General features: G+C 37.6%; 2 protein-coding genes across 2 annotated transcripts; one reads left to right on the forward strand and one right to left on the reverse strand.

Annotated features, from left to right (window-relative positions):
* Nucleotides 1-1,937: 1,937 nt before the first annotated feature.
* LOC104606009 (uncharacterized) lies at nucleotides 1,938-5,501 on the reverse strand. Its single transcript, XM_010271012.3, has 5 exons — nucleotides 5,212-5,501; nucleotides 4,474-4,950; nucleotides 3,034-4,369; nucleotides 2,765-2,911; nucleotides 1,938-2,653 (listed from the first exon to the last, which is right to left on the reverse strand). Exons 2-5 carry the CDS (start codon nucleotides 4,528-4,530, stop codon nucleotides 2,154-2,156), a joined length of 2,040 nt encoding a protein of 679 aa, XP_010269314.1. The 5' UTR covers nucleotides 4,531-4,950; nucleotides 5,212-5,501; the 3' UTR covers nucleotides 1,938-2,153.
* A 12,126-nt stretch (nucleotides 5,502-17,627) lies between these two features.
* Nucleotides 17,628-22,067, forward strand: LOC148803676 (cell wall integrity protein scw1-like). The gene is made up of 5 exons (XM_088896601.1): nucleotides 17,628-17,911; nucleotides 18,049-18,140; nucleotides 19,048-19,157; nucleotides 19,335-19,404; nucleotides 20,335-22,067. Exons 2-5 carry the CDS (start codon nucleotides 18,117-18,119, stop codon nucleotides 20,356-20,358), a joined length of 228 nt encoding a protein of 75 aa, XP_088752727.1. The 5' UTR covers nucleotides 17,628-17,911; nucleotides 18,049-18,116; the 3' UTR covers nucleotides 20,359-22,067.
* The last annotated feature ends 2,415 nt before the right edge of the window (nucleotides 22,068-24,482 follow it).

Below are 24,482 nucleotides of genomic sequence, written 5' to 3' on the forward strand. Positions count from 1 at the left end.
AATCGAAATACCTTTCTGTTCGAAGAAGCCAAGATGTTGGATCACCCCCTGCAAAGATGGGGAACTCGATTCTTGTTGTTCTGTTGGTTCTTGATCTGCTCCATTGACTAGTATCACTACGTCCTTCTTGCCCTTCTCAATTTGAACCCAGCGGTATCTGCTCCGATTGTCCGAGCAAGGATGCAAAGCTCTTCTTCATTTCTTTAATGTCTGCCGACATTCGCTGCATCTCCCCTTCCATGTTTTCGAACCTGTTCTCCATCGATGATGACCTTGTGCTCGACAGCTTAGTTCTGATACCAACTTGTTAGGTAACTGCCTAACGTAGGGCTCTTCGAGGGAGCCTACCTCCTGAAGCGAGAGAGAGAGAGAGAGAGAGAGAGAAAGAGAGAGAGAGAATTCAGAGAATCAATCATGTTCCCTTCTGATATTTCTTGTAACTGTGATACAATCAGTTAAACCCGCCTATCCACTTGTACAGTTCTGTTATGTATTCTGTTCGAGTGGTTGGCTTTCAGTTGAATTGTTTAAAGGCTGACATGGCCTTTTCTTATACACTTGTCTCCCTGTTTGTGTCTTAGCAGACTTTGACAACAGTGGTAAGCTTGAATCTATCTAGACCCATTTCCTACTTATGCTTTAGGAAGTGCAAAGAAATTAGAAGATAACTATAACATATTTTGTGCATATCATGTGCAGGAAGCTTCAAAACAGCCGAGGCTGTTTTTTTTTTTTTTCAAAACAGACAAGCTTTTTCCGGGGTGGGGTTGAGGAGCTGCTGGTGGTTTGTTGTCGGTCAACAATTTCGTCTAACGTCTGAGGCTTCTTCTATGAGTTTGAAATTTTAAATCTTGTGAAAAGTTCTTGCTCTAGGTGAATGTATGATTTCATATCAGTTTCGTCCATTTCTGAAAAACACAAGTCATGATCCTCCTGTGATACTACTATGCGGCTTGACCTAGTACGCAACATGGTTGAATACTGTCTTCTTTACTTCTTTATAATATTTGTTTCAATAATGGAGTAAAAATAGGGGGAAAATAAACAAAGCAATTTTTTCCTACTCAACTACAAAGTATACTTCTTTCTTGCAAACGCCAATAACTGATTCTGCTGGTCTGGCATTTTAGTCCTGAATAAACACCATCAGATAGCCATCCATGTCTAGTGTTAAGAGTAAAAGAAGAAAACCTCTTCTAATAAAGGTAATTTGTGCCGGAAGGTACCGAATGTACAGTTGAGAGCAAGGGAGTAATTTGATTGTGAATCATGTCTAAGCCATCTGATTCCATGTTCAGGTTCTGTAACTAATGTTACTTGAAACATTAGTCTACAATCGACTGATGCAAAATCATTGAATTTCTTCAAACCATTCTCAAATTTACTGGTGTGGAAGAAAGAAGATCAGGCAAGGTGACCAGCTTTCAGTCACCATCAAAAGATAAAATTCTGTAAATTTCAACAGAATTATCATAACCTTGTATCTATGTAGCCTCTGCACATGCAGCAGGGATCTGAAAGAAAGCTTGGTACAGATGCGTAACTGTCTTCTTCAACGAATAACTTCTTAGTAATTAACTCTAAGAAGAAACCAATGATCCATCCCTCCAGAAGATAATTATGAGTTGTTTGAGTCAAAAACTTGGTACAGATGCTTGAGTTCTACCTTCCAGGGAGGATGGTTTTGCTAATTGTGGAAAAAGTTGTGATCCAACCACAAATCTGATACCATTCATTGGCTAATGAGTGATGAACACAGTTAATCCAGTACGGATGCCCCAAGAGAAGTATCACTCTTGTGCAAAACCTCTCCCTGGATCCTTGAAGAATTGCTACAATAATAGGAATAAAAAAGGAGGAAGCCACAAGGGTACCATGAACTATCCTGAGGCTTGTATGCAACAATTATTCCACCTAAAATATATAACACTAACAGATTGAAATATCACATAGAATTGAACTCAAAATATCATCAAATCCATTAGGTTGCTTACAAATAATCATCCAAACTGACTAACAAAAATATAAATATACAAATTAAACAAATCTTTATTAACTTATGAAATTAACAAACAAAAATAATTTTCAATCCAATTATGAGGTAAAATGGCTCCCCAAAAGTAGTTATTCAATCCAATTGGTAACCAAACAATTTAAGACCTCCGTCTGATGGGGGAATGATGCTGAACTCTGCTCCTTGACCTCTGCCGACTCTTCTGACTACCACCACCAATGCTGCTCAAATGTCCATTGGAAGAAGATGATCCACCTGGGCTTACCCGCTTCAGTGGCTTTCTGCGTGACCAACCATTGTTCCCAAGAGCAGCTTTTGCAACACTATCTATGGCCACCTCTCGTGCCCTCTGTGGTTTGATGGGCTGCTTGTTCAGGTAAGTTAGCTGTGGAAGGAGCCCAGAAACTGTCTTCCGCAGCTGGTCATCGCCAATATTGCTCTGAATTGGATTCCCCAGCAAATTCAGTGCTAGCAGGGAATTATAATTAGCAACTAGTTGGCCAAGTGCTTTGGCCGTTGTGATCTTGTTGAAGCTTAGATCCAGAACTGTTAGCTTCAAAAGTCTGTGTAGCCCCTCTACATCACTAATCTTGTTTCCCGCCAGATAGAGCTCTTTGATGAGTGTACAGTTAGACAACCCTAAAAACAGTGCAAGCAAGACATTCTTTAGTTAGGCTTTTGTGCTATTTCAGCCATAAATACATGCAATAGGAGAACCCAAAAAAGATAGCAGGTTACAAGCATGGTTACCATGGCCAATCCGGGAAATCCTGTTGTAACTGAGATCGAGTACCCTTAAGCGCGTCAGCTCCCTGAGGCCCTCAATAGCTGCAATCTTGTTTCTTGACAAATTGAGGGTGTGGAGTCCCTTGGGCAGCGAACCTGGAGCAATGTGAACTGCAAATAGAGGAGAAACAAAAGTTAACAGGTTATCATTCTCTACTTTTATTTAGTGTTTAAATAAAAGCAACTATTATCCATTTTTCATTAACTCTTTCTTTTTTCATGTGTTGTATTACCTATGAAGTTGCCTGATAAGTTGACAGATCGAAGACTAGAGAATCCAGAGATTGTGGGTATGACTTTCAGGCCCATTCCAGCAATATGAGCCACGGTTGAGGAAGAATTCAGAGACTGGATGACACTGTTGGCATAGAAAACCTCCTCTGAGACATTAGCATTAGGGTGTCTGCTCATATATGTCGTGCTTCTTGCTGGGGACACACTATGTTCAGGAGAAGGAGGAAAGACAATAGACTCATCACCAGTGTCTTCATCTGTAACCGGAAGAGAGGACTGGGCATCAAGACTGTTTACCCATTCGTCAACTCTGGTCAAGGAGGACGATTCTGTACAGAATGCTACCCATTGGTTCTGAGGCCATGAACGGGTACCCCAGATCTGATTGTTACTATAATTTTTGTCAACGCTGCCACTATTTCTGGGTTGTTCAGTGAATGATTCTGGGGAATTCAACTTGCTCAATTCCTTGCTAGCACAGTTCAGCTCCAGCGTATCTGAGTAATACCCACCTTTCTGGTTCGAATCATGGCCAACGGGGAGCAGCTTTGGTTTTACATCCAATGGTTTGTGCAGGTTCCGGTGGCTCCAGAGGAACAACTTCCACCACAACCTTCTACTCCTCGAAGGCAGAATTTGGCTAGAAGAATGTTTTTTCAGAATTACCCTGTCCGCACTGCAAGAGGTTCTAACTGATACCGGGCTGCCGTGAATTTCTGGAATGATTTCCACCCCCGTCCCCTTACTTAAATACTTTAAGTTATCAAAAGAATGAGTCCTTAATGTTGGCAATTGATCAGCCATCCTCCTCAGGACGTCGCTTGTTTCAAGGTTGGAGCACGAGCGCTTAAGCTCTGGCGGTGCCCAGAATTCTGCCTTCACGATCCCTGGATCACTAACATGTCCGCTTTCGATCACCTCGGTTCCCACTATGGCATCCTTATATGATTTTCTCTCAGACTGATTACTCGTTTCATTATCCATTGAATGGTAAGAATTCATCTCTTTGTTCATCGATTGGTCCGTATCCTCTCCGTTAGCTACTTGAGCTTGGAGATTAAAATCAGAGAAATCCCGCTTCATTGACAAGATGTCATCACGCTCATCTTCCCCTTCATAAGAGGCCTCTGTCGCTTCAGCTCCTAGAGGACTTTCCTCGCTAACCACCTTCACCTTGCAGGTGGAGTTTTCCTGGATGCCAAAGGGTACCGAGACACTGAAAGATGTCGAATTTAGTTCCTTGGCATGGGGATTTTTTACAGGATGTTCCAGCTTTACCTCTACAGTTCCATGCCCCTTGTCGTAATGGACAAGGTCTGGAGTTTCTTCATAAACCTGATGGCAAACAGGTGGAAGAAAATGTTATATGAGGAGGAATTTTGCAAGCAGCAAAAAGAAACAGAGAATCCATTGATTCAAAAAAGGGAACTTCTTCTTACCTTGTACTTCTTCTTCCTTCCACCGCCCAACACACAGAAGCAGTTGAACATGGCCATCAGTTTAGATGATGAATGGGCGGGCTTACTTCGAGAAAAAGAATTTCTCCACAGAGACAACAACACAAACAGATATATATATATTTTTTATGTCCTTTCCCCCTCACCTATTGATACTCACATCCCAAATAGCTGAAAACCGAAATTCTTACAGGCTAAGAACAAAAGAGAAGCAGTGATCACATTGGGAAAGAATAGATTCAAAGAAGATTAGCCATAATCAACGGGGAGGCGCCAAACCAGAGAACGAGACAAACTGAAAAGGAGAGGAGAAGCGACGAGGGGAGCAAGGATGAATCCTCCCAGAAAAACCCACACCTCCCTTAAGGTGCGAGAAGATATCACTCGAGTGTCGGCCAGAGTGATGAAAGCAACAGCTTCTCACAGGAAGCTCGCTTGAATCCGTTTTCAAAATCTCTCCTGCAACGACGAACAATGAAATGTTTTGGTAACATGAAAATCCAATGCCCTTAATAAGACAAATATATAAGAGAACCTCCATTTCCATTACGAGAAGCTACGATTCAGAAGAATCCAAGAAACACAAACACATAAGGAAATTCGGAGGTTTCTCGGTTCTAACAAAAAAAAAAGAATGCAAGGCGGATAAACAGAGAAACCAAGCAAACAATGGATAAAGCAAGAAAGAACCCAAAAAAGAAATAAAGAATAGGGAACTACCTGTCGAAGCTGTGCAAAATTTACTCCAGAATGAAAGAAAAGCGCGAGGGAGGAAGAGAAGAAGCTCCTGCTCTTTTATTATTCTTCAAAAAATTCTTCAGGTTTTCGAACAAAACTCGGGTTGACGGAGAGATGTAGAAGATATAGTTGGTGGTCAGCGACTCACGGCGGAAAACGGGAATTATATATATACACGCGAGAGAAGAGGGGATGTTCGGGTGGTTGGATTAGAGAGTCTCTTTGGAAGGAACTAGAAAATAGAATTTTAGAGGAAAATGAATGAATGACCCACGCGCTGGAAACACGGTATGCTCAATAATATACCAGCCTTTATCATTTATATTTTATTTTTTTGTTTTATTAAAAAGAAAATAATATTAAATTTATAGAAATTATTGGAACACGTGATGCTAAATGAGTGTCGTACACTCGTACTATGTGACTCATTTTGACGGTTTTTGCTCTATTTCTTAATTAAGCTAAGACATAACTGCCGCTGCCTAACATTGACTTTAGGGATAAATCTAAGGCGCCGGAAAGATATGATACCGGAGGCACTTCTATTAATACCAACTCATTGGTTATTCCCTTTAATGGCAGCGGTTGATTGATTATAAATTTTCTGGTATTTGTAAAACAACCAAAAAAAACTAAGAAAGATTAATTGCATTACATATTGTGTTTTTGTGCAGTCCGATCTGCTCCTCGCAAGATGCTCTTTATATTTTCCATGCATATCGAAAACATAAGGAGATGTTCTCAATCCACGGTGGGATGAGATGTGACGTTGATGTCAAGAATACTTTGTGTAGATCCAGATTTTTCACTCTCTTTTTCTTTAAGGGTCTGTTTGATTGCTGAGAAAGGGATGAGAAAAAGGAATATTTTCGAATTATTTTCTCTTTCTTGTGTTTGTTTACTGGTAAACAGTGTTTTGAGATGAGAAAAAAGAGGGATGCGGGATCCCAAAATTAAGTGAGCGGGGTCGCACCAAAACAGTGCGACCCCGGTGAGAAAAGAAAACGCTAAGAAAATTGTTCGGGCTTTGTCAGAGCAAGAAGTCGATCATCTCCTCTCTCTCTCTCTCCACCACTAACCATCTTCTTCCTGTTATCAGCACCTCCACCACCGTCGCCAATCATCACCACATCCTCCTCCAGCATCCCAACCATAACCTCCTCTCTGTTCGCTCATTCGCCTACTCCTCATCGACGGTAGAAATTGAGGACTCGTAGCGGCGGCCAAAATCTTTGTCGGCGACAGAAAGCTCCTCTTCACTCTCGCGCTAAAGGTCGTCATCGGTAGAAATCGAGAACTCGCAGCGGACAAAATTGTCGTTGGCGACAAAAAGCTCCTCTTCACTTTTGCGCTAAACGTTGTCGTCGATAGAAATCGATGACTCGCAGCGGACAAAATTGTCATCAGCAACGGAAAGCTCATCCTCATTCTCACGCTAAAGGTCGTCAGCGATGGAAAGAGGGAGACGGAGAGAAGGAGGGATCTCTGCAACCAAACCAAAATTACCTTGAACTGCATCAGACCCTGCAACTCATGACGTGAACGAACCCTTCCTCTTCTTCTCTTCACCTCGTCTACCGATGCCAGAATGTCTCCAATGCGTCCTCTTCTTCTCTTCACCTCATCTGCCAATGTCAGAATGTCTCCAATGCCTCCAATTCGTCCTCAATAAATGCCCTTAAAGTGCCTAAGGTGGGAACTCAGTTTTTGCGTTTGCCATGGCCGTGAATAACTATGGCACTCAGCTGAACCTAATTGCATATGGGAACTTGGTTGTCGTGATTCCATTCTCATCAGTAAATAAATCAAAAGCTTCAAGTAAGTAAACAAAGCTTCGAGCAACCACGGGAACTTGGTTGTCGTGGTTGTCGTGGCCCATGCAACCACGACCAATCCTCAGCGGGTGTAAAGGCATTTTGAAGAGGTTTCATTGCTGGAGGGATTGTTATTCAAGTAGAAGAAAAAGAGACAGATTGTTGGTCCATGACAACTTGGTCTGTGATTGGGCAAACCTTGTTTTTGACGACCGAGTTCCCATTTATCAAAACAAAGAAGATTGTTGGAACAAGGTTCACAACATCATGAAACGACCCTATTGACCAAAATCAGACTCTCCATAGGAATCAATGCTTCAACCGTTCTCAAAGTCCTGTTATTCTTTCTCTGTGAAGCTTTATGCAACTAATCTTCTAATCAGCTTTTCCTAGGTTTCATCTCATTTTTCCTTTTTACTAACTTCAATTTTGTGTCTTGGACAAGAATCTCGATCTCAAAGAGTCAAAAATCATTGAGAACAGTGGAGTTTTTGTGTACTTTTCAGTGATTTTCTTTGAAAACATGTTCGTTGCTGACTGAAACTTGAAAGACTCAAGGAGTTCTTCTGTGCTAAGTTAGATGGAGTAGATGAAACATGGATGAAGGATTTGGGTGATTTTGAGCAACATTTCTAGTGCGGAAGCAATTGCAAAGGATAAATGGAGTGATCCGAGTGGAAATTTTATCAAAGTTGGTTGTTTTGATTTCCATCGAACAATTGTGAGATATTTTTTACCAGATTCTATTCCTTGCAAAACAAACACTAGAAAGTGGATTTTCTCACAAAAATTTTCTAAGCAAACAAACACATTATAACTAACTGAGAAAATAAATTTTCCTTTCCTCATCCCATCCTTTCTCAGTCCAATTTTCTCAGCAATCAAACAGACCCTAAGGTTGTGTTTGTGTTTGTGTTTGGTTGCAGTGCAAATGTAAAAAATATAAATTCTTGTTTAATTTTATTCTGCTTTATGTTTTAATTTACTTTGTTTATACTGCAATCAGACAAACAAAACTAAATTTTGAAATAAAAATGATCAAAATTTACATTCAAATTATTTGCACTACTATGGTTTGTATCAATACAAATTTATTTGCATTGCAATCAAACACAACTTAATTAACTGGGTTTGACTATTAAGATAGTAAAAAAACTTGTAATCAATCAACGGCTATCAAAAGTCATATAGTGTTTTGATTGGTCAAAGCTCCGGAAGCATAGGTTTTCCTTAATTTATTTATGAGAAACATTTCCTTAATTACATAATTAAAGTTAGACAATTGTTATGGCTGACGGATGGGTCCCCCAGGCCCAAAGTAACGGAGATCAAATCAACCCCTATAAGATTGTCCCCCACAACGTCGTACAGATGTGTATATTAGAAACATCTCCCAATAATAATATTAGAGATGATAATGTCATAATTGGGAGATGTTCATAATACGCGGCAGGAATGTGCTGTAACGTTCTAAGCACATTTCCACCGTGTATTAAAAACATCTCCCAATAATAATAATATTAGAGATGATAATGCCATAATTAAGAGATATTCACAATATGCGATAGGGATGTACTGTGGGACATTGTAGGGGCCGATTTGAATTCTAAGTAACGATACGGACTGAGAGAAGAATCTGGCAACAAAATTCCAGGTGAAGTTGAAGGTAAAAAGAGGTTGCTTATTGGACTCGGATTAATGTAGAACAAATGCGATCAGGTTATTGAAAACCCAAATTCGAATCAGATGCATTCGTGGCTACTTGTAACGTGGGTAGAATTCTGCTTATAAGAATTCTACCCACATTTACCCACAATATACTATCCCGTGCTACCCATAATATACTATATCTTCCAGTGTATAATAATATATAGGAGGAGGAAATGTTCTCTATGTATGTGACTACGATGTTATGTTATGTGGGTAGCGTGAACAGAATTCTTGTGGGCAAGAGATTGCGAACTCCAAAAGAGATGCCTCGCCGGAGGAACATGAAATACCAGTATCTCACGTTAGTGTAGCTAGCGGTTGTCTGTGACCTTTATGGCTTTATCCATCCAACGCTCCGAATTCCTTTCTTCCTCTTCCTCAACATCTAAATTAAAGGATGATCGTCTTACGTCTCTTGCTCTATATATCTAACGTTGGGACACTTGTATGCTCTTTCTTTTTCGGAGAATCACATCGAGGAAGGAAGTGGCATTCGCCGGTAAAGGCTGTTTGAGATCTCCTTCCAACAAAAACTGTCCCACATACTTCTATACCTCCATCTGCACACGGCACATCTCACCATAAAATTGGGACGCATCATAATAAAAAATTGGCCACTTGCCCACTTCAGGTCTGCTGCCCCCAATTTTTTTCTCACATCCGAGCATCACCACGTGTAAAAACATTTCTAATGCACAGCTCTAATGTATCGTGAGTAGAGATGTAGAACAGAATCAGATCAGAGAAGGTTTTTGGGAGATGTGCGGATCATATCATATAGAGACTGTTGGAACGGCTGTTGGGAGGACATTCGGAGGGAGGATGGAAGTGGCATTCAGTGCAAGTCAGTTATTGTTATTATGTACGGACTCGTTATCCGATACGTCAATTTGATATGAAGTCACCCATGACGCGTCCCTCTCTTTCTCTCTCTAATGTGAATTCTGACGATAAGTCGATAACTTGATGAGCTCCTTTCTCGGTTCAGCTCACTCGCTAAACTCCTTCCGGTTGTTTGGTTCACTCATCATCTTCTTACCGTATGTGGACTTAACCGTTTTACAGTGTTGATTACGAAACTCCTCTTTCCAATTTTCCATCGCCAAAATAGAATCTTCTACTAATTTTTTATATTAGTATATTACTAATTATTATTATGAATAACAAATGCAAGAACACGATGGAGACAACGTCCTCTCTTATTATAAGCCAAAGTTTCAGTCTGTCCTCTACATATGCCTATTCGAGTATGGGCCCCTCTTTCTTTCCGAGCCTCGCTCTCAGCCTCTCACCACAAGCTGTGTCATTTGAGAAGTTGGTGGTGTTGTCACAACACAGCTCCTGAGAAATCTGGGAAGATTACCGTGGGCTCCGGCGAAGTTGGTATCAAAACTTCAATCACTACTAACTTCTTGCTGGGCTCTCAATTTTACCCTAAACTTCGTTACTTATTTCTTATAGCCCTACTAGTTCATCACTCATCGCATCCAAATCATTGAATCAGATGTTTGCATTAGGTTAAAGCTAGTCAAAGAAAACAATAAACCGAGAGAAAATTAATCCAGTCATCCGACCTAAAACCACGCAGAGAATTTTGGATTAATTAACAGCACCCTCGTATATTGTCAAACACATCAAAAACTTCCACAAAAGACCAGCTTCCACCTAATTAAGAACATGAATATCTTTGTTTTCATTTAATTTATTTTTAGAAGTATCACATCATCAGCACAAAATAAAAGCAAATTTTGATTTCAGTTTTAGAAACAAAAACAAAAACACACGACCAAGAACATATTTTTGTATTTTTATTCGAAGAAAAAATCTATTTTCAAACAAGAAAGTTATTGATTTATTTATGATACTAACAAAAAGAAAAACAAATCACACTGTAAAACTCCCCCAAGTGGTCGTCTCGTCAGTCTCTTACATCAGCTAAACCAAACGTTTTAGTATTTTGATTCTCATGGCGGAAGAAATGAAAGAATTGACAAGGTCTCCAATTGAACGAAGTTTCAAAAATTAGCAGAATTGTCCTTATCACACTAAATGGTTCTCCATCTTCATTTAATGCACTATTTTCAAAGAATATATATATTATCAAAAAATCTTTATTAATTTAATGCACGAAATGGGACCATTATTAGGACGCATGCAGTGAGGGTTTGACACCTCTGGAAACTGCTGGAATAACTCCTAGCGTGGTTATTGGCACTAGAATGACCTGTCCCCAGAAGGAAAATCTATTCTGTTCCTATATTCTAAAGTCAAAGGAGTGGTTGGTTATGTGAACATCCTGGAGCCATTTCTCCGTCTCTGTCATATTCTTGCAATTATTTAACTAATTATTCCACTAAGGCAAATCAAGTTTTGATTTTCAACCACATATATATAATATATTCAATTAACTTTGTAGTTGAGCGAATAAACCACTATTGCTAGGTTCTCTTACGTTATTGATATCATTTATGTATCATCCTCATTCCACTCCAAGTCTCTAAGGCTTTAGTACTGATGCAATACGCTGGTTCTGGATGGAGCCACATCCCACAAAACTCTGGCAACGTCATTTTCTTTGTCTCAAAATATTTCACTTTGTGGCTTATATCAAATTATGGCTATGAACCCATCAATCTGTTGGGTCCCATCTAAGAGATTTTTAATTAAAAGGGCGCAACCAAACGTGATGAATTAATTAAGGTTTAGGGCTGAACCAGGGTTACAAGTAAAATTATTAGCTATTTGGGTATATACGTGCATCCGAGGGACTTAAGTGGACTGTCTTCTTTCAAGGATTTGGGATATCTAGCAGATCAATTGAGAATTTGAGATATAAATAGCTATATATAATGCTCCTTTCCTTAAAAAATGCAGATGAAACCTTTTATAGAGAGTATATATAAGGACTCCATATCAATGATCATGGAGCTTTATAAAGCTTTTTTAACATTATATTTGGATTAATGGAGTTAACACCCATGTATAAACTGTACTGGATCTTGTATTGACGTGGTTGCTTTGATACAAATAATAGTGGGTGGTGGAACAGAGGAGCTGGTTTCAGTTGTAATCGTACGTTGCACATAACTCCCTTTATTCTCCAATCAATCTTTTATTTCTTTATATAATTGAGCAGATAGGTTTAATTAATATCCAAACAGTGAACCGTTGGATTTCGAAGAATGATGATGTTGCATGGAATCCTATCTATTCATCCAAAGGTCGACCCAAAAATGGAGTGCACCACTGGCGGAGCAAATTAATGGGAATGACGACTAGTTATAAGAACATAACAAAGATATATAAGTTGATATTGATGCTTGGTGATGGTGTGGTAGGTAGCGGCTTAATTAGGTATTTTCCTAACTTATACAGTTAAAATACAAATAACTTTCTCTGCATTGTTGACATAAAGACATATTTTACTTTATTAATTTGTATGTAGATTGTTTAATTTGCTTTCTTTAGCTAAGTTTACAGTACATTGTATTTAGTTGGATATGTGCATTCCTACTATTTAATTGGGAAATATTTTCAGGCTGAAATAGTATTTCAACTAGGTATTAATTATCTGTTTATTTGAAATAAACTTAATTTGTTTTCTTGTTATTTATCAAAATCAATTAAAAAGGATGAAAAACAAAACTTTTGCTGTAAAAGGGGTGGAAATAATAATTGCTGAAATATTTCAAAATGAAAAAAGAAAAAAATTAATGTCCATTTTATAGAAAAAGAAAATGCAGCCTAAATTTCATTATATGAAATACAAGCCATGCGATTCCCAGTAACCCATTACCCATCTATATTAATTTATAACCATGCATGCATTAATTAGAGATTAAATATGATTTTGATATTATGATCCATTCAAAATATATTTTAGTGGATGGTGTGGCATATGCCAAAAGCCACCCATTGGTTAATGGATCTCTCAGCTTATCCATCCATACAAGAGCATGTCGTAGGTCCATGTTCAGGGTTCCGACTAGAATGGGCCCCCTGGCCCATAAGACGATTGTCAATGGGTTTGGACTAGGGGTGATCATTTCAGTCCAGCCCGACCTGGCCCAGAAATTTTGGGCTTGGGTCTGGGTTTTGTGTTCATTTTCGGCCTAGGCCCGAGTCTACATCATACCTGCAAATTTTAGGGCTAGGGTTGGGCTTAGTACTTCAAGCCCATATATTTAAACTTATGTATACATATGTATATAAGTTATTTTACATTATATTATATATTTTATATTATAAATATTATAATATAATATGTATATTTTATATTGTATGTAATATTTTATATTATATAATGTATAAAATAAATTTATACGCATGTTTGTCATTTAATATAAAATATTATAGATATGTAATGCTTTATATATAAAAGACATTGGTTCAAAATCAGGCCCGGCCCCACCCAGGCCCATATAGACCTGGGCTAGGGCTTATGTTTTAGGCCTGAAACCCTTGGCCGGGCCGGGCCCAGGCCTAAGCTCTAGCCCTTACCGTAAGTGCAAAACCCGGCCCGGCCCCGGTGGAGATTGATTTTTTATTTATTGTTTGCCAGCAAAAGAGGATGTTTTTACGTAGGCCTCTGATGCCACTTTTTTTTTATCCCTAAACTTTACTCCAAATGGAGGGACAGTCAGATAAAATTTTATTAACCAGTATGAAATGAAAAAAACAGAATATATAGAAGAGGACATAGTCCGCCTTGCCCTGTATGCCCAATACAAAAAGCACTCATATAGATATATGACATGTGAAGATGGTCCAATCTTCACTAGTGAGTTTTCATTCCTAGTTTGGTCGAGCATCAACTTTCTACACTAGCAACTATATACTCTCGTAATTTTTTATTTTTATAATTTTTCATGAGGGACACAAATTCTTCTTATTGGTAAGACATCTCTCATTGTACGATAAGGGTTGACCTCCCCCTATGATATATAACTAAAAACCTTATAACCAATCAACCAGTATTTAATAATTTATTTAGTGATTGGTATAGGGATCTTTGATACCTTAAATTTAGTTGTCCTACCCTTTGCAGCATCATAGAAAATTGCCTTGTGGTGTTTGTATCGTTCATTTATTTTTACATGGAGTAGGGGAGAGATAAAATTAATATCTCACATTGTTATTTTACAATAAAAATTGAATAAAGACTGAATTTAATATTTTTACAAACCCAATTGATGCTATTGGAACTGAAGTGGATGAACAATAGATAAAGGTGATTCCTTGGGAAGCTAGATCCGATGACTTAGAAACAAGTCATAGACCGAAAGGTGATTCCTTGGAAAGCTAGATCCGATGACTTAGAAACAAGTCATAGACCGAAAGGTGATTCCTTGGAAAGCTAGATCCGATGACTTAGAAACAAGTCATAGACCGAAAGGTGATTCCTTGGGAAAGAGCACTTCAATACTCAACTCAATAAAGAGAAGAAGAAGTCGGCTAGGCCTATTTGTAGAGGACAAAATAATTGTAGCCAAATAGCGCTGAAGAACTTAATAGAGTAGAAGAGCTAGCTAGAATACCGCGAGTGGCATGCCCTTAAATACCTATGAAGGGGCGCCATTGTGTTCCTCACTTTTCGGGATATGTGGTGTCCACTGTCACCAAGGTGATCTTTGACCAAGGTTCTAGGACGGTTCCGTCTCGTCCCCATCCCCATCCCCGCTAACGGGGATAAGGTTATTCTCATTCCTCGTAATTTTTTATAATGTTAATAATTTTGTTTTTATTTTTTATTTTATTTAAAAATTAAAAATAAAGTAATTAAAATTTACAATCTATTAAAAAAAATCAAATATATTCAACTATATTTTTAAAACGTTAATATATAGACGTATATGTATATATATAACATATACATATATTAGTGGGGATCCCACAGGCGGAGATCGGGGTCCCCACGGGGTGGAGAGTGCTCTCCCCGTCCCCATCTCGTCCCCGCTAACGGGGATGAAAATTTCCCCATCCCCATCCCGCGGGGGGAGAGGGGGAAATAATCCCCATCCCCGCCCCATTCGGGGCGGATCCCCATGGAGATCGGGGAAATGAGAAAAATTGTCATTTCTATCCGTGTTCCTTGTCGTAAAAAACTAAGACAAGCCTAACATCTTCCATATGTATCTCTTTACGTCTAAGGTTCACAACATGTAGTCATGTACAATAGCCATTGTCCCCATGAGTAGCGATGCTCCACATCATTGATCTGGTTGAGGTTGTGGCTTGGTCCTCATCTACGTAAATGCCCTAGTCAAAACCAACCACCAGTCAAAAATAATCAAGTGGCAATAAGCTTGGGGGTAGAATTGTTAATTGATCACGCTTACAAATCGTCAAAGATCGTCAATCACTTAAAAATAAATAGTAAATACCAATTAAAGTGGGTTACTATTACAAATAAGATCTCATTTAATTTCTTAAATCATATTAAAACAACATAAATTAATAATGATTTCAAACAAAGTAGGTTAGAATGGATTGTCAATTATAAAGATGTAAGATTCATGTTAATTTTTCTAATTTAACTTTTTTATAATTAAATAATAAATTTTAAATTAAAGGATAATGTAATTACCCCTTAGTATGAAGTCATTTTCTAGATAAAAATGGTAAATTAATTAAATCAAATAAAAAACCTAACCTAAATGTCGAATATAAATAATTTAAAAAATTAAAATAATTCAGATTTATAATCTCGTACTTAGTACAGGGGTCATTCCTAGTTTAACATAAAAAATGACCGAACAAAGGTGAGAAGTGAAACCCATCAGCCTTATCTTCGATGCTCTGAAGTCTGAACTTGAGAGGAGAAGTGAGAAGTGAACCCTAGCCGATGTTGCAGTGTTGCTACTTGCCACCACAAGCGTCGTTCAATCTTCACCGTCGCCATTTGCCGATCGCTGGTCGCCGTGCACTCACAGTCTCACATCACTCAACCGTCTCAACGCCGGTAATCGTTCGTCTCTCTTCAGCTCTCCTACTTTTTTCTCCCATTTTCCCTTTTCATTTCTACGTAGAGCGAGATCACCTCACACCTCACATTTTTTTGTTCTTCATTTCCAGTTCCGCCAAACGCTAGTAATCACAATGTTGCCGCCCCCCCATTCCTCAAATCAATTGTTCAAGTTGAAGGTTAGGTAAGTGGTCCAAATGACAGAGACACAACTGAGATCTGAGAATTCAAATGAATCGAATCAAATCTGTATTGGATATCCGATGAAATGATCTGAGTTGAATTCGAACAGAGAAATATAGAATCCGACGGATTCAAATTCGAATTCAAACCATATAATTTTTTTTTGAATTGAATTCGAATCCGATCCAATGTGTTTGCACCCTTAATTGGTGGATAATGAACCACTGTGGCGCATTCAAACATTGTTTGTAGATTGCACAAGTTTATTATATTTCCTTTCAATAGTCGCATCTTAGTATCAATGTAAAAAGATTAACTAATAATTATTTTTGAAGGCAATGGCTAATTTCATTAAGAATGCTCATAATCTCAAATACAATTCATGAGAGTACAATCAGCAATATAAGTCAAAAATAAAAAATAAAAAGATAAACTCATACCAAATTACTTATGAAAAACAAACCCTGAGTACTGGGAGAAAAATCTTGTAAGAACTATGTAAATGGTGCAAAATGATGGAAACGCCAATAAAGGATGACCGACGTCTAATAGAGTCAAAACTCAGCAAGGAACTCACATAATGATTATCAAAGTCACCCCTTCAATGGCAATCACAACTAAAAACTTCAAACTTGGTAGTAGGGGTGGATTCGAGTCGAGCCGAGTCGAATAGTACGAGGCTTGAGCTCAACTTGCCAAGGTAGTACAAGGTTCAAACTCGAGCTCGGCTCGACTCAAAAACTCGTAAGCTTGAGCTCGGCTTGACTCGAGCTCGATTTGAAAAAGAATGTTTTATAAAAATAAAAACTTATATATAAAAAATATTTTTTATTTGATATTTAAAAAATTAAGAATTATAATATTTTTATTATATATATATATAAATATATATATATATATATATATATATATATATATATATTTGGTTTGAGCTCAGTTCGAAGCTCGGTTGAAACCAAACCAAACCAAATCAAGCTTGAATAACTCGTGATCGGAAAACTCGACTTGTGGCCAACCCCACTTCGTAGGTGGAAATGAGACGGCCAACCATTCTCTCACCTAGGCTTGGACGTACATCTTTCAAATGTAAACTCCATCCCAAAAGCAAAGTTTTATTAAAATAGTTGACAAACCGTACGTCTCTAGCCATGAGGCGAGAAAAAGGCAATCCTTTACAAAGTTTAAAATCATTTATAACTGCTTATTACAAAAAAAAAAAAAATCATCACAAGTGCCACGTCCCCCCACTGATCTGAAAAAAGTGCCAAAAAGGGTTCCTCTGATAACCGATAACCAATAACCGGTAGGCTAGACAATATAGGAGACTGAATGGAAACAATTGGGCTGCACCAGAAAAATTTATGCCAAAACAAAGAATATGTGGAAGAAGATATTCCTTAAACTAATATCGTCATTAAAAGCATCCACATATACCTCCCATGAACAGACGTCACTATACAGATCGATGTTAGTAATAACAACATTTTCAACCTTTATGAAACCATAGGCACAAGATCAAAGCATCAATAGTATCGGCACATATTAATCGATATATATCATGTCGATGGTTTTTCGATGCGTCCCTTTCGTTCAAGAAAAACAGTCTAAGCCGGCGGTTTAGAGTCAGCGGTCTTAATGACCGCCACTATAACGATATCTGAAGAAACGCTCTATTGCTTACATTAGTTTCGGGAACAGACGCGGCGGTTTTAAATTTTAAACCGGTTTTAAAATTTTCCTCCCCCCTACACCTCTTCGTCTTCTCTTTTCTCATTTTCCTCTTCCCGCGCGCCCTCTTTGTATCTCCCTCCTCCTCTCTAACTTCGCCACTTCTCTCTTTTTACCCTAAACCTGAAGCATGCGGGAGATCGGATGTGCGCCTCTAGCCATTAACTCTCTATTCGATCTAACTACTTAGAGTCCCTAACCTCATGATCTCTCACTCTCCAGAATGAAATTCCCTATCAAATCCATTCATCCATCGCACTGCATTTTTTGGATGATTCCTCAGGTATGCCCGTGGCCGAACTGCAGTTTGTCTCTCAATTCCTTCCCTAGGATCTCAACGCCATTTATATTTTTATCTTGCTTAAAAACTTGAATTTTTAATCCATTTCACAATGTTTTTGTTTGGTTTGTTTTGTTTAGGGATATACTTGTATGCCTAATGTCGATTAATCAAGGGAGTTGTTGGCCGTCGGCCGTCGGCCGTCTTCATGGTATCCCTTCAAGCCCCTCTAGTAAGCCAAGGCGATCCCTCCCTGTTTATCCTATTAATTCCAAGCAGCAATTTATACTTGATTGGATTATCTTCATTAGATTCATTCTGCCCCTTGTGCCACTTGTCTTGTAAATGGCAAGTATGAGACTTCCATGTATTTTTGTTTTGATGCTTGTTGTGTGTGATGGTTTGCAACACATGGCTAAAGAAGTCTGGAGCTCTTATATGTTTTTGATGACTTAATTATGCTCCTTTAACCTCTTTGCCAAGCTGATATATTTCTGCTTTAATAAGTCTACCATCATGCTTCATGTTTTCATTCACTAGGATATCTATGTTATGTTATATGTAGATGTCCCTCGTATTCCTGCGCTGGCTTGAGAATTTGTTCTATAGAATACTATCTTCTTTTCCTATCCAAAATTTTCTCAGAAGCCAATCACATCAATAACACCAATATGCATCATAACCTAAGAGATAAAAATAGTTGATTAAAATAAATATTTACATTTTGTGAATGACATATTCCACAAAATGCAATAGACAAAATATATATATTTGGTGATTGCTTCTTATTTGTTTTTTTTTTAGTTGTGAATTTAGTGTTGAAGTTCAAAAATGATTAGACCTGCTTTAGTTCTTTGCTGAACTAGACGATTATAATTATGAATCTTAATCATTTATTTGAACTTTAATTCAAAATAAAATTAAACTACCAATTTTGCTTGTTCCTTTAGTGCTTTGTTGAACTATATAATGGTTACCTATTCTATTGTATGGATTATTCTAAAAATGATCTAGTCTTGCATTTAGTAGGATTCGAAGCTTCTCTAAAAGAGTTAGATAAAAGATATGTATTTCTATTGATTGGATACTCCACTTATATTCCTTGGTTCAGGCTAATTGTTGTGATTTGACTATTGCAGGAGCTAACAGAAAATTCTCCAGCAGGGGAAGTACAATCATGTTCTACTTTGTTAATTGCAAATCTGGGTCCAAATTGCACTGAAGAAGAACTGAAGCAAGCATTGTCTCAGTAAGTTTCAGACATGTCCACACTCCACACCTTCATTTCTGCTATGATTGCATGCATTTTGGTCTCATCAAATGCTTTATTCTAGCAAGCCAAACTTTTTACATGTTTATTTTTTCCGTTTTGCACATCTTAGATTTTAGTAGCACAGACTATGATAACTTATCTTTGTCATGGTAGATTTCCTGGATTCTATGTACTTAAGATGAGAGCCAAGGGTGGCATGCTAGTTGCTTTTGCTGATTTTGAGGTATACATGCTTTCTGTTTCAGCAACTGTTAGTTTGGATTTTATATAATTGACTGTTTGTTTTAAGGGGAATAAGCTCTTTGAAGCCTAGTTAAGACCTAAATTGTAAATTATGATATCTTTTATGGGAAACCTACTTACCTGGAAGAACTGAATTATATATCCCATGATGTTGAGGATTAGCTAAATAGTTTGCACTGAACTTTCCCATGTAGAGTTCACAATTGTTTTTGACAAGGGGCTTCTTCTGCGAATCTATGTTTCTCAGTTAACACAACCTCATTTGTTGATGTTGTTTTGGGGTTTATGATTAATTTCAATACGTGCAAGGTGCATCTGGACATGAGAGTAACTACAACTTATCTGATGCAAGGGAAAACACCTTTTTCCTTTTCCTTTTCCTTTGAGGGAGGGGTTGATGAGTGGAATGAATTGGAGGAGGAAAAGGAAAATATACACATGTTTTTATGTTTTCAAATGATAATAGTACAATCTCAAACCCTGCAAGGCTGCAACCAGAAATGGATAAAGCTAGATAGTTGGGTTCAGATTGTTGAGTGTTTCCTCAACACTCTCTTTGTAATCTATTTTTATTTTAATAAATCATCTATTGTCGTACGTTAAAAAATAAAAACAAGAATGTTATCAGGCATTCAAGTATAGAATTTGTAAGCATGTCAAGTTTCTAAAGTCTGTTGCTAAATTCTAGAACATTCCACATAAATTTGATAACCGATTCAGAGTATAGCAGGGGAGTCATCATGTACGTATGCAGTACATAAGATAAACAATAAGCTATAGCTTTGACACATGGAAGACTGTCTAAGCTTTTTGCCACATTGCAGCTTTTTCCTTTTTTTAATCTGAAATCAAATCTTAGTTATTGTGTAAATATGTATGTTGCAACGTGATATTCTGTTTATTTTTGCAGTGGATCCCTCTGAGAAATCTGTAGAAATAATGAGGAAGTTCTTAGAGCAGTATGCTCGCAAATCAGGAACATATTTCTGTGTTGATAAAGGAGTCACTTCTGTTATCAAGGTTTGTTGAAGTGCTTAGCAGTGGTACATTTCAGAGTGACGAGATCAAATTCTTTTAATATGTCAGCAATGCCTCAAATTCTTTATCATCCAACCCTTCTTGATTAATCAGCCTTTTCAAAAACATATATATACGAACTTACTTTAGAGTCATTTGCATTTAAGACTAAAAAACAGTATTAGATTTTTGTGAACATTCTAAAACCTGGGCCAGCCAAGATGCTTCGACTGTTTGACCAGGGAAGAAAATATCTAGGATGATTTTCCGTTATCATAGTCATGGGTAACGCACCCTAATATGCCCCCAGCTACATATCGAAGTTGACTTGTGAATAGAATTTTTAACCATCAGTAAGCCACGCATTTATCCATTATATTATTTGGAGGAACTTACCTGGTCTGTGATATCTGGTACCAAGCTCTTCAGTTCAGGATATGCCTATGTCTATGTCTATGTCTATGATCTTCTAAAAATTGGTATAAAAGCCATTAGTTCTAGGACAAAAATTGGTATAAAAGCCATTGGTATTTGAGACTTTACTAGAATCTTTCATGATAATTCGGGGCTTGCTTAATCTGTCGATAAAGATGCCTTTATAGACAGTACCATGGTAGTTAGACTAGCATATTCAAGAATCAAGATTGTTAAGATTTTGAGACTTGGTAAGAGAGGAGCTTTACTCATTGACTCGGGGCTTCAAATTATCGATATATATGGGTTGTCAGAGGTTTGTATTGACAGCAAAGTTGAGGCCAATAGGCTTTTTTTATAACCTAGGGGTTTGCCCAGGGAAAACTCGGTGATTCTCAGTGGTAAAGCTAAGGTGATTTCTGTTACATTTTCCTTTTTTCTTTTTGTTAGACACAGGCAAAAGGATTACTAGAGATAATCAGCTTCAAGGATCATATATAATAATAATAATATACTATATAAGAAGGTACTTCTCTATTCTTAGATTTTTACTTATTTTCTCATTGGCTATACTGGTTCCTTCACCTTTTGCACTAGTATGAAATTCTGGGTATAACTAAAGAAATCAAATTTGGATATATTATTTTTGATTGGTAGGGATAGAGACAAACATAAACCTTTGCGTTCCAACTCTTTGATCCTTGAACATTCTATTTACCTATCTATGCATACTTTCTCAGTTGAGAATTGATAACTGATTTCCATCAGTATTTGTTTGTCCTTTCTAGGGTGAATTCTAGAAACTGAAAATTCACCGTGCATTTTGTCTCAAAGTTCAGGGTGACATCTAGAAATAATCTCCATTAATATAGAGAAGCATGTCATTGTTAATTTTCAAAAAAGAAAACAAGCATGTAGTTGTTAGTTTTACCCTAATTTTATCAAAGCACTTATCAGGAGATGGGGAGGCCCACATGCCTTACATCTCTACTGAACCCATGGATGAGTTCTCCTGCACAACTTCTTCATTGGATGCTAAAGTGGAACATTTCAATAGCCAGCCAGGCAAAGTCGGAGAAGGTTAAACCATTATGTTAAGAAGTGGATTTGCATTGAAAGATGCGTTATATTATTCAAGAAGATTTTTATAAATGCCTTGTACTTTTTTTATGTTAATTGGATATTGTATTTAAGCAATTTGTTTTGGATATTATAATAATTAATAATTTAATAAAAAGTTTTTTATTTTTATTTTGCATTTTTGTTATTTAAATTGATTTTTATGCATTATTAGCCACGAGATTCGTATTAAATAGATACCAAAAATGTTGAAATCAAATTAATATAAATAATATAAAAATTAAAAAAACAAAGTCGGGGGTCATACAACTGTCATCTTAGACTGTTAGACAAGACCTAAGGCGATGGTCCAAATAGATCTAAGCCGGCGATCAAGACTGCCACCTGAAAATGGAAGCAACATTTTAATAGACCTAAGGCGGCGGTCCAAACAGATCTAAGCCAGCGGTTCAGACCGCCACCTAAAGACAAAAATAACATTTCGATGGACCTAAGGTGGTGGTCCAAACAAATCTAAGCCGACGGTTAGGATCACCGCCACCTTTATCAACTCTGAGTCGATGGTTCTAATATATCGCCACTTTGGGGACAATTGAACCGTGTTGGACTAGCCTTTAAGTGCGATAGTCTTTTATGTTTAAACTGGCAATCTTGACCTAAGATGTAGAGGTTTAGGGGGCGGACTGAAGACTGCCCACCTTAGGTTAGATAGTGTATGCCCTTAGTTTCAATTAGTTTGATGTACACTGACATTTACTGTAAATGAATAAAATACATATTTGATTAATGTTATATTGGTGTGTTTTTGTGTAATACCCTTAAACTGGACATTTATAAGACTCGTGTTAGTTTAGAATCTTCACAGTTGTTGGATAGATCTAGGGAGATTTATCCTGTCAAGATTGACACTTATGTGCTGCCAAGTTGGTTGGGGTGGTTTGTCTTACCTGCTAGGGTGAGACCTGAGGTACATGTTGTGTGGGTTTGTTTGAAACCCTGAACTAGACTAAATTTCAGTATTGCCCTGGACCTTAGAGACAGATGGGCAAAACTGGAATGTTACATCTGACCCCTAGACTCGATTATGGTATTACACTAGTTGTCAGATTGGGTTGTCTTTGATATGCCAATCAGTGAGATCCTTAGAGGGGTCAAAACCTAGGTATGTTGGGGTAGTTCGAGAATTTACCTGAGTAGGTATGTTGGGGTAGTTCAAGAATTCACTTAAATGGGTATGTTGGTGTAGTCTAAAAATTCACCTAAGTGGGTATGTTGGGGTAGTCCGAGAATTCACTTGGGTATGTTGGGGTAGTTCATCACCTGAGTGGGTGATAGATTCAGGAGTTCATTGTATTCAACAGTGAATTTGGCCAGACCTTGTAACAGAGGCTAAGCTGAACCCATGTGGTTGATGTGGAGATCAATGATAGGGTCCCACACCATACAAAAAGAGCCAAGTTAGCCAACATTAAAAGAAAGCGAACCTGAAAGCTTAATGGGCCTAAAGCCCATTTTGAACTGGATTAATTCAATATGGGTGAATTTGGGTAAGGATCAACAGATAATGATAAGATACTAACTCTTATCCACTTAAAGAGTGTAGATTCAAATAGAGATTTGGATTAGGAAACTTCTAATTTGATTAGGAGTAGCTGATCTTAATCTACATATAAGATAAGGGATTATCCTTATCATTTAAAGAGTTCAGATCCAAATAAAGATTTGGATCAAGAAACTCCTAATCAGATTAGGAGATTAACTCTTTAAGGGTTATATATAAAGAGGTGGGCGAACTAAAATGGTTACACAGTTTGATTGTATTTTGCTTCCAGTTCTCTCTCTCTACTCTTGCCGCCCTACCCTATTTGATCTCCACCTCTTGGAGTGATCAAGATTCGATCTTGATATTGTTTCTTGGTGGAAGAAACAATTCTAAAATTATGCTCACTACCACATTAGATTCTTGCTGAAGAACTTGAGGTTCTTAGTGAAGAACCACTTGTTGATCATGCCTTATCCTAAGTTATGTCATCTTCAGTAGAGGGAGGATTTGGTACTATATTTCGGCGTGAACACCTACGTTGGGAGGTGCTTTTTGCGTGAATTCCTTATTAGGTATTCTTCTCCCTAATCTTGGTTGTAGATTTGATCCAGTTTGTTTCAAAAATGATCTTTGAAAAATATAATTTTTCTAAATCAAGGGATAGGATTCCCGGATGGGAGAAAAAAATTTTTGAAATTTCGCCATGCCACTCTGCATGGTTCGGCCATTTATATCTCCTATCTTCCAGTGGTATCAGAACCAGGTTCAAGCTTGAATCAAATCTGGACTAGATCTGAATGTACGCAAAATGGGTAGAAATTGTTCTACCCGATTTGCGCAAGTTTCTTTTTCTGAGAAATCGGTTCTCAGTAATGGGTGTGTAGATCTAAAATTAGTTCTTTATTATTCTTTAATAATTATAGATTGGTTCTGTGATTATTTCTTGAATTCTTGGGTTGTCGTGTGATGGAGATCGAATTTTTTAAAGGTGGCAAGATTGGTGC

The sequence above is a fragment of the Nelumbo nucifera genome, chromosome 1 (assembly GCF_055504915.1).
Source record: "Nelumbo nucifera cultivar China Antique chromosome 1, China Antique-T2T, whole genome shotgun sequence".
Classification (NCBI taxonomy): Eukaryota; Viridiplantae; Streptophyta; class Magnoliopsida; order Proteales; family Nelumbonaceae; genus Nelumbo; species Nelumbo nucifera.